We start from the raw sequence: 15,499 nt of genomic DNA, 5'->3' as shown, positions 1-15,499 counted from the left end.
GCTGAACTTACGGAAATACAGTATTTTAATGATCCTGTGACCAAATAAATCCAATTCGAAACCTGACCTCAGATAGACAGTTGCTGCACTTGGAGGTTCTACTTTTAACAAACAATTTGCATTTACTGGAAGGAACGCTCATTTTCCCTTTGGTCATACAGTCATAATATTTAATAGGATTCCTTTGTATTCGAATGATATATTGCCTACTTTTTATGCCCTTTATCAATAAATGTGTTGAGACGCTTTTGTTTGTATATATGTACGTATGTATATGTATGTATGTACACTGACACGCATCCGTGTTAGCGTACATACGTACCAAACTGGGTCTTTGACCCGGGTGACAGAAAGCCTCGTTTCTGCCCTGCCCTGAGGAACGATGATCTTTATTTTGCCTCCCTTGCCTTGGCCCAAAGACTAGTTCTGAGTCTGTATTCTGAGAGCCAGCATGCGCCACGAAGGATTCCTTCAGGAGAAACGCGGGTCCTCCTGGGGTGGAGGCGTGGCGGGTGGGCGGGGGGCGGCGTTTTTGAACCTATGCTAATTCCGCTGCTGGGCCCGGAGGAAGAGCCCCGAGGTCTCGCCAGCCCGGCAGCAGCGCTCGGCGGCGAGGGGGGGGGGGGAGGTCGGGGCGAGTCTTAAAGGGCCCGAGCATGCCGCTGCTTTTGTGACAGGGTCCTTTGATCCCGAGGAGCCGCGCCGCCGCCGGCTGAGGCAGGCAGTTGTCGCCGGGCGGAGAGGAGGAGGAGGAGGAAGACATGCGCCCGTTGCCATAATGGAGATAAAAGACACGGGCAGCGTGGTCCTGACAGCCTACCACTCTTACACTCCATCCCGGCTGGAGCCCAGCTTCGCTCCGGAGAGCCCCCCCAGCCGGTCGCCTCTCAGGTAAAAGGAAGCGCGCGGGGAGCTGGCGAGGGGCGCGCGGGGCTCGGCCAGCTTTTGTCTCGAGGTCAGTCATTGTGTGTGCGCGCGCGCGAGAGAGAGAGAGGCAGGCAGACAGGAGAGCGCGTGAGGGTCGCCCTCAGACACGCTCCTTCTCCCGTCCCTGCTTTTCTCCTCGTTTTCTTACGAGGCGCCGAGGAAGTCTCCCTTCCTCTTCCCGCTGCAGTTTTGGCTGCGCCCTTGACCAGACGTGCGTCGAGGGAGCGGGGAGGGAGGCAGGGAGACGGGTTGGCGAAAGGTCTTCCGTTTAAAGTCTCCGGAGAGCTGCGGATCAAGTTTGTTTGCTGGCCGAGATGAGCGTCCAGATAACCTGCCGAGAAGCAGCGAGGGAACGAAGCGGGAGGGAAAGAGAGCGGGGAATGGTCACTTATGGACGAGATGCACCGTTTAGGAAGGGGAAGAGTCAGCTGACAGCCAGAGCCGGCTTCATAGGCAAACTTGAGCAGTTTCCCCTTCTCCCCAGTTTATATATAAACTCACAGAATCAGTAGGGACCCTGAGGAATTTTTCGCCCAACGTAGGACTCGAACCTACGACCCTCAGATTAAGAGTCTCGTGCTGAGCTATCCCAGTGTAATCCTAGGCATGGCTACTCAGAAGTTGAGTCGCCCCGAATTCTGTGGGGCTTTTAGCTAAAGTGGACACAGGATTGCAGCCTAGGTGATTTATTTATTTCTTTGGAGCAGGGTTATTTATTATCATTGTACACCCTTTGGTTTTTAGATATCTGCTGATAGTATATGAAATGCCTAACCCATCTCATCCCAAGGGCAGGTCACAATAATTTATGCAATGCAGAAACAAGATTGAACAGAAACAAGGATATTTAATGTATTTATTACATTATAAAATACTTCTCACATACCGAAGGTCAGGAGAGATGACCATTACAAGAGTTTTCATCCAAACGCCAGCAATCCCCACAAGCAGGAATTTCACAATATGAAGTGTGCATCTTGCAGACATTCCTTGCATTTGTCCCAGATAAGTTTGCTGATAAAGGAAATTGTTTGGGTAACATCTTCCCTAGTGATACCTTTGGTCTTAGTGAAGCTGACCTTTCTTCTAAAGACCAGCCTGTTTTAGCTAATGTCAGCAAATGATATGTTTGTGGAAGTCTGTAGAGTTGGAGGGGGCGTCTTTTCCTGGAAATGGGAAGTTCTCCTGTTTTAGAAATGGAAAAAGTTAACATGCATACAATTAAGATATTAAAGCAATAGTCATATGCTGCATTCTTGGAACTTTAACAATGACCAGTGTACATATTATGGTAGCCAAACTAAGGGCATGCTACATTCTACATTATAGCCATCAGCAGGTGTCAGTTTAAGTTTAGAGGCCTACCATGTACATTGAACTATTTTCTCCACACTGCCACAAATGACCAAAGGTGTGCAGGTGTCATGGGGGCAATGAACAATATGCACAATGAATTGCTTTTTGTAAACAACTTGCCAGATAGTGTTTTAGTCCTATGTGAAATAATTTAAAACATGGATAAGGAACATGTGGCCAAGGCTGGATTTAGAGCTGTGTGAGCAGTGTTCATGTACTGGGCGCTGAGATGAGGCAGCTGTCTGAGGCATTGCCTTTCCAAAAGCGAGTAAGGAGGTGTATGGCTTTGGGAAGGAGGAAGGAGGTCTCTGGTAGGGTCCTAGAGCCCTCCCACCTACTTCCCAAAGCTGGGAAAGCGCTAACTAGGCTTGGCTTTGGGAAGGCAGCACAACAGCTGGAGAGGGAGGGTGGGTGCCAAATTTTGGCCTTCCACAGGGTGCCATGGTACCCAAGTCCACAACTCTTGTGGTCCTCCAGATGTTGTTGGACCCTATTCCCATCAGCCTCAGGCAGCATGGCTGGTAGTCAGGTGTGATGGGTGTTGTAGCCTAACAGGGATGATGGGTGTTACAGCCACACATTTTCTATTTTGGACTGAAAGCAATTTCCATGCCAGTCATCATGTCATTGTCTACCAATCCAAAATTAGAAGAAATAGGCTGGACTATAATATATGACAGTTTGGTATGGATTATCATTCTTCTGTAGAGTTTGTGAATGGTTTGTGGCACGTTGTCTCTGGGTTGTTGTTGTTTTGTTTCATTTCCCCATCTGGAACACTAGTTGTGATATATTTATAGGATACCCATGTCCATAAACAGTCTTCTATTTTATATTCATTTTATAGCACAATTTTACTCAGAATTAGGGCCAACTGTGGTTAATAGCATTCATTCATGGCATATTTGCTTAGGATTGCAGCCTGGGAATTGGCATTATAGTGACTGTATTAATTTACTCAGATTTCAAAAATATATTGTGGGTGTTAGCTGTTTTGTGGATCCAAGTTGTATGGAAAGGTAGGATAGAAATGAATTAAATATTTAAACATTTTGCATGAATGAGTGTCAGTGCGTGAAGGCCCTGGGATCAACGTAGGTTTGCTTTTGCTTTTCTTTCTTAATGTGATATCAAATGTATTATAATGATAGGAGGAAATTTGAGGCCCACATCCATAGCCCTAAGCCCAGTGGCCCTAGAATTTCGTGTGAGTGCTAACAGGGAAATATATATAGCCTCTGGTAGATTTCAATGAATGAATCAACTTGTAATTCCTTAGAACCTTGGACCTAATGAAACTAGTCAAAGTCCAGTCTATCCAGTACACTTGTCATCTAGATAGTTTCACAGCAAAGATGGCAATGATGTTCAGTTATCTAGCAGTGTTTGTTGGGGAGAATGTTAAGTATTTTAATGCTGATGTTCATGTGTTTGGTTTGATTTATGGGACTTGAAATCTATGGGACTTGAAATATGCTTAATTTAGTGACCTTTTAAAAAATTATTATTAATAATAATAATAAATAAATTATTTTTATTTATTATTAAATAAATTAATAATAAATAAATAATAAAAATTATTATTATTATAAGGTTAGCCCTGGCTGTTGTGGTTTTTTTTTTTGGGGGGGGGAGATAAAATGATGTTTGATATGCATAGTTGGCATCCCAAGTAATAAAAACAACACAGTAATGACTCATTGTTAAATTATTGCTGAAACCATCATTTCATTATCAGGGAGCAGAAAGAAAATGGCTTGGATCCAGAGCACTCAAGAGACACTCCTAGAGGAAGGGAGGAGATGATTTATTTATTTATTTATTTATTTATTTATTTATTTATTTATTTATTTATTTATTTGCTGAATCCTCCTTCACATTGCAGACCTTTGTGCCCACTGAAAAGTTGCTCTGGAGGAGTGTGGAAGGCAGGATAGGGAGCCACAGGTGAATCAGCAATACCCATTCCTCCGTAGCAGCTTCCTCTGGATCTCATCCCCTTCCACAAATGGAAGGAGCCCTTCCATTCACAGAATGGACCCAATAAATTTAAAAATACAACATTTCTGTTACTTAAACAAAAGAGTTATGTTGTGTCAATTCATGTTGCTTCTATCAAAAGTTTCTAAACTCGCTTGAGTTCCAAACTCTGAAGTTGTGCCAGGAAAGAATACAAATAAGAACTACTATTTAGAAATATAAATGAAAACGTTAAGCTAATTTATAGGATATACATATGAACAGCAAGTTTCTTAAGCTCCTGTAATGTTTTACACACACACACCCCTCTCCCAGTGAAGTTGCCCACTTCCTGCAGCTGTCTGGTTGCAGTAAGTGGTTTTTGCCATATGGGCAGTCAGAAACTCCATCTGTGTTTCCGAAGCTTGCTGTGGAAAGAGGTTGTATTACCTCAGCATGTGGTCCAGTGGAATGCAGAATGCATGAAAGAAAATGTACTAGTTGTTTTAGCAAAGGACAGAAAAGTCTGTGTTTGAATCCATGGCCTTTTTCATTCTTCAAATTCTTTATAATAAGTATTGTTGTCATAATTATTCTCCGTTTTCTGTCTCCAGTTAGTACAGTGTGTTCAGTTTGGGTTCATTAAGACAGCAATCTGGAAATGGGTTTTCTGTAGCTAAAGATTTTTTTTTAAAAAAACCCTACAGTTTTTCTTATGTTTAGTAATTGGACCTTGGAGTTTCATTCCACTTTGACCACTTTGATTAAGCAGATGAAACATGCATATAAAATTAGTTTAATAATTTGTTATTTGTACCCAAAATAACTTAAGTATATGGTATTATTTAGTACATTTTAAAGTGTAGAAATGAAGAATTTTAATTTATAAATTCAGTTTCTTGCTTTCATTAAAAAGCTAAAAAAATGAACAGCAAAGTTTAGTTTTAACATAGTATTGACGGACCCCATGGGGATACTTCACTCACCAACACACACACACACACACACACACACACACACACAGTCCACTAGAGCTAGCTATTTCCTCTTGTGTTGCACTAGTGTGGTGATTATGCAGGAAAATATACTTCTAATTTGTATGAAGTCCATTAACTGTTTTGATGTGATATGATATGATAAGGGTGGCTAACCCTTTTCCTGCAGGAGCTGCCTGCTAAAGTGGCTGTGGCCCAAATGGAAAAGTAGGACATGGTCATGGTGTAAAAGTGGGTGTGACTGTGGTGGAAAATTAATACCCTTTTCATTACATGCTGAATATATAGAATAAAGCATGGCTGTGGTTGTTTCTCCTTTGTGATTTTCCTGGTACTGAGGAAGCGACTACTTTTAGCTGGCATTCCAAAATACTCAAATGCCTTTATAAAAGGTAAAGGTAAAGGTACCCCTGCCTTAGACAGACTCTAGGGTTGTGCGCTCATCTCACTCTAGAGGCCGGGAGCCAGCGCTGTCTGCAGACACTTCCGGGTCACGTGGCCAGCGTGACGAAGCTGCTCTGGTGAGCCAGCGCAGCACGGAAACGCCGTTTACCTTCCCGCTAGTAAGCGGTCCCTATTTATCTACTTGCACCCGGGGGTGCTTTCGAACTGCTAGGTTGGCAGGCGCTGGGACCGAGCAACGGGAGCGCACCCTGCCGCAGGGATTCGAACCGCCGACCGTGCGATCGGCAAGTCCTAGGCGCTGAGGTTTTACCCACAGCGCCACCCGCGTCCCCCAAATGCCTTTATAATGCCCCACAATTGAATTGTCAACATTCTTTGTCTGTTGTGTTCCATAATCAGCTTTACTCAGTATTACTGTGCTACACCTTGTTATATGACTGCCAGTAGCCCATGATGCTGCAATAGTCAGTGATGAGGGTTGCTTTGTAATGCCAGCAAAGTTATAGAGATTGTGACATCACATTACATTCATTCATAAGTTAGCGTGCAATGTCATAAAACATGTGCCAGTGTAGTGGCTTATAGGATCAGGCTGTAAGCATTTTTATTTCATTTTCTTCACATTACTTAGAAGCCGTTGGCACAAGTTAAAACTTAGTTCATAGGATGAGTTCAACATTTATTTATTTATTTATTTATTTATTTATTTATTTATTTACTTTCTAAAATGTATACACTGTTAGATTGTAAAAAAAACACCCTCAAAGCTGTAAACAAAGTTAAAATACTAAAACTGATTGAAATTATCTCAGCTTTCTAAGCATATGGGTAGGCTTGTCTAAACAATAATGTTTTCAGCAGATGCTGAAAAGGGAATCGTGAAGGTGCCTCCTTGAGTTAGGCAGGGAGTTCCAAAGTGCATGTTTTGCCACTCTAAATGATTAAGTTCTTACTTCTATGTGAAACAGGTATTATGTGGCACCTGTAGTAGTACCAATTTCATTGAACAAAGCACGTGAGTGGACACATGTGGGGTACGATGATATCATGGGGAAACTGGTCCTAAGTCGTTAAGGGCTTTATATACTAATAGTAACATCTTGAACTTGGCCCAGTAGCAAATTGGCAATCAGTGCAAATCTCTGAGCACAGGTGTTATATGCTGACAAGGCCTCATTCCTGTCAGCAGTTGTGCCACAGTATTCTGCAGCAACTGCAGCTTCCAGATCAAGCACGAGGGAAGCACTACATAGAGTGCTTTGCATAATCCAGTCTTGAAGTTACCAACACATGAACTACTGTGGTAAGGCTTTCCTGGTTCAGGAATGACCATAGCTGTCAAACCAGTTGCAGTTAGTAAAAGGCACATCTAGCCATTGAGGCTACTTGAGGCTCCAGTGACAGAACTGGACCCAGAAGTGCCCCCCAACTGTGAACCTGCTCCTTCAAGGGAACCTCAACCCCATCCATGGTAGAAAACTGACCAATTTCTTGGACACAGGAGCTACTCACCCACATGGAATAAACACAGAATTTAATTTGTTTTAAAGGTAGGGATTTTTCCATTCCATTATTGTTCTGTGAGTTTGTTCTACTGAACATTTTGCTCCATCTGCTTTCTGGTTTAAACTACTAGAATGTCTTAAAATTCTTAAAAGCTTTCTAGGACTGAAAAAAAAAAAGTATCTGGATTGCTTCACAGTTAAGTTTATTTTTCAGTGTACTCTAGAGAATGTTAGCTCCATTGTTTTATTTGCTATGTTTCATATACCAATGATTAGATGCATAATTCATTGCTGACTTATTTACATTTTCTTACTGTTTCTCATAAAGGCAAGATACTGGCAGGGTTTCTTTTTTACTCCAATTGAGTTCATTAATCTAACTGAAAAAGAAACGTGTGTTTCAGCAGAGGTTAATCCCAAATTCATTTATCTTCATACTAGGTTATTTACTTACAGAAGACTAGTCTCCAGGGATAGTTCAGTATGCCAACCAATTTTGGAAGTCACCTGTAGCACTTGGGGCATGTACAAACATGCACATTCCTTTTTACTTTGTTTTACACACTTGTTGAGTTTCCTTTTCCGAAAGGTGAAGTAAGCCTCCATGGTGGCATGGTTCAGACATGCCATTCCCAATCCAACAAACCGTGGTTTGTTGGAATGCAAATGACCATGAGCTCAAGCGTTCCCGTTCTCCTTTTGTATGCCCAACTGCAGAGGAAACTACCAAGTGTGATTTAAAGTACTCTTCACAAGTTAGTAATCCAAACCAGGGAGCACTTAAATCACAGTGTCCTGTTTTGGATATCACAGGGAAGTTGTAATTTAACAAACCAGGAAGCCTTTTCTATAGCTGAATGTCCAAGAGGAGGAAGAAAAGAGCGGAGAGGATCTCATGTCCATCTCTAATTCTTATAGTTTGTTGGAATACTGCATCTGACCCAGGTTGATATCTCATAAGTAAAGAATCTTAGAGATAAAATACCGATTGCAATGGTTCCTGTTGAGTGTTTCAGGTATCAGACATATCATCAGTTTAGTGTTTCTGCACTTTTCAACTATACGTCTATTCTTAGCAGAATCAACACCAGTGGCAGAGTCAAAATCGGTACCTGCAGTACCAAATGTGTGCTTCTGCTTCAGTTCTCATCAACTCTTTTTTGATAGGTAAAGCAGTAACGTATAAAGTCCCCTAAGTGAGGTCATTCAATACTGTACCAATACATTTGTGGCACTGCTCCATGGGCTTCTAAGCAACTGTGAAATTTTCACCATTTAAAAAAAAAAAGTATCCTAAGCAAATTGTTGAATTACTTCATAATGCGTTGGTGCAAAATGGTTTAGAAGCCACTGCGTCTTAAGCTACCAATCTTCTACCTCACTGATGTGGAGAAAGTATAGCGGCACTCCATGGTCACTATAATCTTGGTCTGATTGTCTGGCAGATCTGATTGAGCAGGCCCTGCAGTTCACATTTATATACAAATGATGTCAAACCCCTTCTGTTAAGGTGCAGTGTAAACAATCTTAACTATTTTTGATGTTTATCTCATGGTACAATAAACTTTCTCAGGGGACAGGAATACACACACAAAAACAACCTTCTTTCAATAACATCTTTTAAAACACCCCAAAGTTTTCATAGACATTGAGTATTTGTTGTTGAAATCTTAAATTTCAGAGTGCATCAAAATTCTAAAATAGAACTTGGTTTAATTCAGTTGCCCATGTAAAATAAGCTGTAACCTAGGAAAAATGTGAAAGGCTGTATCTTTTTTTGAGGGGTAGTGGTAGAGATAAGGGAAGAACAGCATATGACTTATTTCAGACTGGAATTCTAAACAGCTTCTTAACTGGAATTTTAAAACCCATTTAAACATCTCTCTACAAATTATTATTAAACCATTCAGGAGGTAATGCTTATAAATAGGCAGACAATAGTAGACTCACTTTTTCCTGTAGGCTTTAGAAACATCTACAACATGTCCTTTGAGACCTTCACTAAGGAATGCAGTATTTATAGTCTTTATAGAATTTCATGTTATGGTTGAAACTAGAGTTGGCTTCTCTGATTTCTTTAGTATGGTGCCCCTGCTGATTTCCCTGGTGCTTTCATATGCAGAACTTATGGAAAACATCTGGCACCGTCTTTTTGATCAGCTTGTCAGTTGAACATTTGGCCAGCTGCCATCCATTCATTTTAGCTATGTCACTTATGGCACACTGATTAAATGATGCTTAAAGCTGCCTGGAAAAGAAAAAGAAATAGTAGTGGATTTGGGGAATTAAAAACAAAATAAAGAACAGGGTCCAATCTTCTGGGTCAAGGAAAGCCTAGACAAAAATGTATCTCTTTACAGGTTGTCTGAAGCAACTGTATGACAGAGGGACAACATTTTATGGTACAGGGACAATATTAGAAAATGCTATTTTGGGGGTCATCACCCTATGATATTTCTCAGGGATCATACAGGTCTATACTGGGGCAGGTGGTCTTTCAGGTAAAATGGTCCTGAGTTGCTCAGGGCTTTATATGAACAAGAACAGCACATTGAACATGGCCCAAGATCAGCCCTTTAAAGCTTTTCTATTTTGCCATTGGTAACCAGCATCAGTACAACAGTGCATTATAGATTTACATCACAACTTTATTTAGCCAAATAACACAACAGTAAGTCAAACTAAACAAGAAAGCTCGTATATTGTTACGTTGCCATAGAGATTTGTGGATGATATGGTGAATGAAGTTCAATAATTGAAATGTTTAATAAATTAGTTTTAGATAGTGCCTTTTCTATGTTATATGCTCCTGCTCTTTTTATTTCTCTCTGTGCCATATAAAGTATTACTGGACATTAGCAGTGACAATTAAAGGAACCAGAAAGTGAGGCTAATGGGTAAAAGGCAGGAAATAGTGCAATGGTGACCTCTAGATTGCAATTGACTATACTTTTCACTTTTCAGCTTTTCTTTGCTGGGGCTTTTCTTTTCAAGAATTTACTTTCTTCCCTGCCTGCATTTACTTTGTTCACCTTTCCAAATCTTCACCGAACTACTGTTTAGTGAAGAGCTCCAAAAACAAGTATGGTGGAGGAAATAATACCTCCTGCTTTGCTTTGTTCATGTGTAACTTTTGTTTTATTTCCTGGATATGTGCTTCCCTTTGATGCTATTGCCCATGTTGCTATTTTGTTTTTTGTGTAATATCTTCAACCATGCTTACAGTTGAAAATGGAGTTCAGTAGCTCTAAACTATATTTTATTAGAACATTTTCATGCCATCTGTTTGCACTGAGGTGTGTGAATGGAATTTTCTCCAGTTGTTGAATATAATTCAGAGCATTATCTTAAAGCAATTTCTTTTGTGTAACTTGTTTTATTTCTTGAATATGTGCTTCCATTTGTTGGTTTTGTCCATGAAACAGACATGGTTTCAGGGTGAGCATCAGCACCTTGGACAGCTGCTGGGGTTCCAGTGTTCCAACAGGGCCTATCACCAACTCCTACCTTGGGGGTCCTTTTAGGTGTTTTCATTTTTCTTAGCCTGATATTTAAATTTCATACTATGCCCCTGAACAATGCTGTATTAGAGGCACTGTAAAAAAATAATATGGCAGCTGGACCAAAATGTCTGGCATGTTGCTACAGTTACTACCAGGCAAGCGTGCCAGGAGCCAATGGTGGGCAATGATGCTTAAAGGCTCCTTCATGTTTCCTTTCACTTACAACTACTAGCAGAACAGAATACAGTCGTACCTTGGACCTCGAACGCCCTGGAACTCGGACGTTTTGGCTCCCGAAAGCCACAAACCTGGAAGTGATTGTTCTGGTTTGTGAATGTTCTTTTGGAACCCGAATGTCCAATGGAGCTTCCGTGGCTTCTGATTGGCTGCAGGAGCTTCCTCCAGCCAATCAGAAGCCGTGATTTGGTTTTTGAACATTTTGGAAGACGAACGGACTTCCGGAACGGATTCCGTTTGACTTCCAAGGTACAACTGTATATCTGAAGACTTTCAAATTTAACATTAAATATTTCTATTAAGCCAGGACATCTGCACTGTACACACATACATTCACACAGGAAACCTGTAAAACTTTTAGCTTCCATCTGTCTTCCTGCTGATTCACAGAATATATGGCATATATGTAAAACATGTTTGAATCTCCAGCATTTATAAAAGAAAAAATAACGTATCACATGTGGAACGCTTAACATTTTCTGCTGAAAGAAACCTCACAAGTTGCTGCAACTGATACAAAATGGAGTAATGTATATGTTTCTTCTTGGTGTTAGTAACAGATCTTGTTAGAACCCATTGATTTAAATGGTGGCACAAGAAAGGATCTCTATTTTAAGTCATAAAAGAAAGAAAGAAAGAAAGAAAGAAAGAAAGAAAGAAAGAAAGAAAGAAAGAAAGAAAGAAAAGGAAGGGAGGGAGGGAGGGAGGGAGGGAGGGAGGAAGGAAGGAAGGAAGGAAGGAAGGAAGGAAGGAAGGAAGGAAAGAAAGAGAAAAGGCCAGGTTTATTCTGCAGCTGTGTGCCCTGATCTGTGTTTCAACAAATACAGCTTTTTATTCCTAATGCAGTTTTGACATTCATTGTTATATTACACATATAATTTTAAAAACAGGACTTCGTGAAGCTAGTGATAGTTAAAATCCCTGGCAGTGATGAAGCAGTAATGTCAAACCAGCCTGAAGTATAAAATGAGCACGGCCACAAACAAATATGAAATTAATTATCAGTTATAACATTTTCTGAGTCTAGACTTTTCTAACCAGTCATTGTTTTCTGTGTGTGGCGGGGGGAGGGGGGGAATGGGGACTACAGCATGAAGCTGCCAGAACAAAGTTGTTATTGAAATGCAACATGAAGTGCCTGTTCATGCATTACTTTGCCCTCCTCATCCCATAACCCTGTTATTATCCCTAATGAGGATCTATATTGCTCCCGCCCCTACCCTTCACTCATACCACTCACTATGGAAACAGGTGAATGCTTAATGACATGCAAGGTCTTAAAATGGGGGTTGAAGCTTTGAAACTACAATAATCTACTGCTAAGGATGCCCCCCTCTTCCAGTTGTCTCAGAAAACTACAGGTAAAATTTCCCTCCCATTCATTCTATTGGCAGATTTCCCATTTGCCGATCTTCCATTTGCCCTCATTTATCCTTCTTTGGAACATAGGAAGCTCCCTTATGCTGAGTCCATCTAGTTCTGTACTGTCTACACAGACTGCGAAAGACACTTCAGGATTCCAGAGTGGAGTCTCTCTCAGTCCTACCTAGAGATTTCAGATTGGACTAGGAACTGCAGTGCATTTCCCTCTCATTCTGCCCTGACACTCTGTCTAGATGCAGCCGTCTATGTCTTGCTGCCATTCCTCCATTCTCCCTCTCTCCCAATTCTTCAGTAGCTTGTACTGCATGAATATATCACAATTAAGACGATATTTGTTGTATTATCTTTTAATAAACCTCTTTTCTGGAACAAGTCCTAAAGTCTCAGCTATGTTTCCTCTTCCTGGAAACCTTACTTGGTACGCCCCACTGTGTAGACCAAAGTTACCCATGCTCTTCTGCCATTAATTTGGCAGAAATGCTAGTTCCTGAGAAACAGAGCAAGGACTTCAGAGGGAAGTTCTCTTAGCACCAGGTTAATTTTCCAATTACCTGTTCTTCCTGAAGGGTTTTTTCCTCCAAACATAGAAGGAGTTCATTAAACACACACGTCTCAAAGAAGAGTTGAAATAGTGGTGATTGTCACTCACAAGTGCTGCTCATTAAATGAGTTGTGTAATCTGAACACATGGTGGGATAGCATTGTAGCCCCTTAACCCACCTGTGACATCCACGCATCCATCACAATGTCTGAAAATAGTTTAGACAGTTCCATATCTGTGCTGTAGTCACATGTTCTGGTAACCATGCAAGGGTCAGGGGGGAGGCTAGCAGCTGAATTTCATGCACATGTTCATATGGAGTAGGTTTTAGATGGTTTAAAAAAGGGGTTAGCCCAATTCACAGAGAAGAGACTTATGAAGTATTAGCCATGATGAATAAAATTACATAATGAGGCATGATCACACCTGAGAAATATCTATATTATGCTATGCTCAACCATTTCTTCATATGTGTGTGGGGGATATATATTGTATGTGGTACTTAGAAAGCTGAGCAGAAGCTGTTCAGGGTGTAACTAAAAATGGGTTCACACAGCACGGAGTGGGATGAGTCAGAAAGGACTAATTCCTGGTGAGCCAATTATACATAGATTTTAATGGAAATCTGACACAGTAGCCCCCATTCTGCTATGTCAAAAGTGTTGTATAATTCAACTAACAAGTTTTAAATGGCTTTTAATAGCACATGTAAATGGAAAACTGCATGGCATTCTAAGTTTATTCACTTCTATTTCCCACATAAGCACCAGGAAGCACATCTGCAGGGGCAAAAATATAACCTCTACATCATAACTGTTTTGAAATAAAAAGTCATTACTTAGCAGTTGCATGGCATGGGCAATGCCCACTGAAATTATTTCAGGAATTTTGTGTTGCTAATAACAGCTTGAATTTTAGACTAGCCCTGCCAACTGCAGCTAAGCCTGCGTAGGCTGACAAAGTACATTCCTGGCTGCATCAGTAAATGGAGAGCTAGATTACATTACAGACTCTGTGATGATCTTAAATGAGTTTTTATCATCAGGTTGGAATTTATGTTTTATCATACCCAAAATTACATATCTGACTTTGAAAGTGCATTGATCTTAATTACTTGCATTTGTTTCTGTTTTATCTGATTCCACAAACAAAATTCTGTTGGAAGTGACATTTTTGCTTCCACTGGACTTGGATTGGTGGAGATTTTTAAGTTTTAGAAACCTATCCACAAGAAGCTTGACATAAAGCAAATTAAGCCTGCATAGAGTTGCACTCAATCCAAACCCTGTCAGCAGCAGGGTTCTGCGGCTCTGCCTAAGTCTTTAAAACAGTGCTTTATGCTGGGGTGCAAGTCACGTGGCCAAACTGAACAGTTTTAGAATCCACCCTAAGTCCTCCCTCTCTGCTTCCACCCCCAGCTCACCCCTTTTTGAGGGCTTACACTGGCCTCATCTCAGCCAGCTTTGGCTCAGCTGGCTGAGTGGAAGGAGCAAGATTTGCTGGCCTATCTTCTGCGGAGCTGGGGTTGGGAACTTAATAATAGCTGAACCAGGAATCAGGCAGCTAAGGCAGAGTTGCTCATCCCAGTGGCCCCTGCTACAGTAATGTCCCTAAATATCTATCATTTTAAATAACTGCTATGGGAAAACTGACAGTTTCTCACATTATTTTTTTCCCCCAGACTCGTTTAGAAGGCCTCTGCAGTCTTGTTATTGGTGAATCCTGCTTATTCAGGCCTCAAATTAATCATCATCATCAAAAATATTTATTTATTATATACATTTTAGCCTTCCACCCATCATAAATAGATCCTAGGGCAAGATACCATAACCAGTTTACAGTATGTGGATGTCATATATTCAGTAAAAATAATTAGTGCTATTTTTCTAGGAAATGAGGTGCTGGAACTCACCTCCCTTGTTCTCTTATAATGGAAATGGTGCCCACCTGAGAGGTACTGAAACTGAGTTCTGGCAAATTCTGGCTGGAAAACAAAAGGCCTGAAAATAATAAACTAAAGCAACTTGACAAGAAGAATAGCTGAAAATATAGCATTAGAAGTACTAAAACACTGCAGAGTAGGTTACTTGCTGTGCATTAAAAATATCATACAAATGCCTTGTGCAAACAGACGAATCTTTATTTGGCATCAAAATGCTAAAAGGGTAGGTGCCAAACATGCTCCCAAATGGAGGGCATTCCACAGGTGGTCACTGCCACAGAGAATGGCCTTTCTATCACTGTTGCATAATGTCTATCTCCCAGTGGTGGAACACAAATAAGGGTTTCCTTTAAATGTGACATGAGCAGGAACAGGGAAAAACACTATTTCAGTGATTAGGGTCCTAGCCAAGGTCTGATAGACCAGTGCAAACACTTTGAACTCTTCCTGGATGTGTAAAGGCAACCAGTGTAAACAATTCTGATTTGTATCATGTGATCCCAGCCAGATGAACTGGTTAACAATATGGCAGAAGGCATACAAGTGGTATGTGCAGAATCCTTATAATCTGTACTCACAAAACTGCACAACACAAATTGTTGGAGAAAACTGCTGCACATACAGTTTGCACTCAATGACTTTACAGAAGAGCCCATCAATGTGTGAAAGTTCAGGACCAGCAGATACCATATCATACTTCCTGTTCCAAATGATCATTCCCATATTTTAGTCATTGGCATAGGTCT

At 40.9% G+C, this 15,499-nt stretch overlaps 1 protein-coding gene across 1 annotated transcript in view; it reads left to right on the top strand.

Annotated features, from left to right (window-relative positions):
- Positions 1 to 567: 567 nt before the first annotated feature.
- ARHGAP28 (Rho GTPase activating protein 28) overlaps positions 568 to 15,499 on the top strand; it is a 62,755-nt gene continuing 47,823 nt past the window's right edge. The window contains exon 1 of the mRNA XM_081205610.1: positions 568 to 891. Within this exon, the coding sequence (XP_081061736.1) occupies positions 779 to 891 (113 nt within the window). The 5' untranslated portion in view covers positions 568 to 778. The remainder of the gene's footprint in view (positions 892 to 15,499) is intronic.

This window comes from Podarcis bocagei (genome assembly GCF_964188305.1).
Source record: "Podarcis bocagei genome assembly, chromosome: 8".
In the NCBI taxonomy this organism is placed as follows: domain Eukaryota; kingdom Metazoa; phylum Chordata; class Lepidosauria; order Squamata; family Lacertidae; genus Podarcis; species Podarcis bocagei.
Note: the sequence above shows the minus strand (reverse complement) of the source record. Positions and strands in the feature narration are given on the sequence as shown.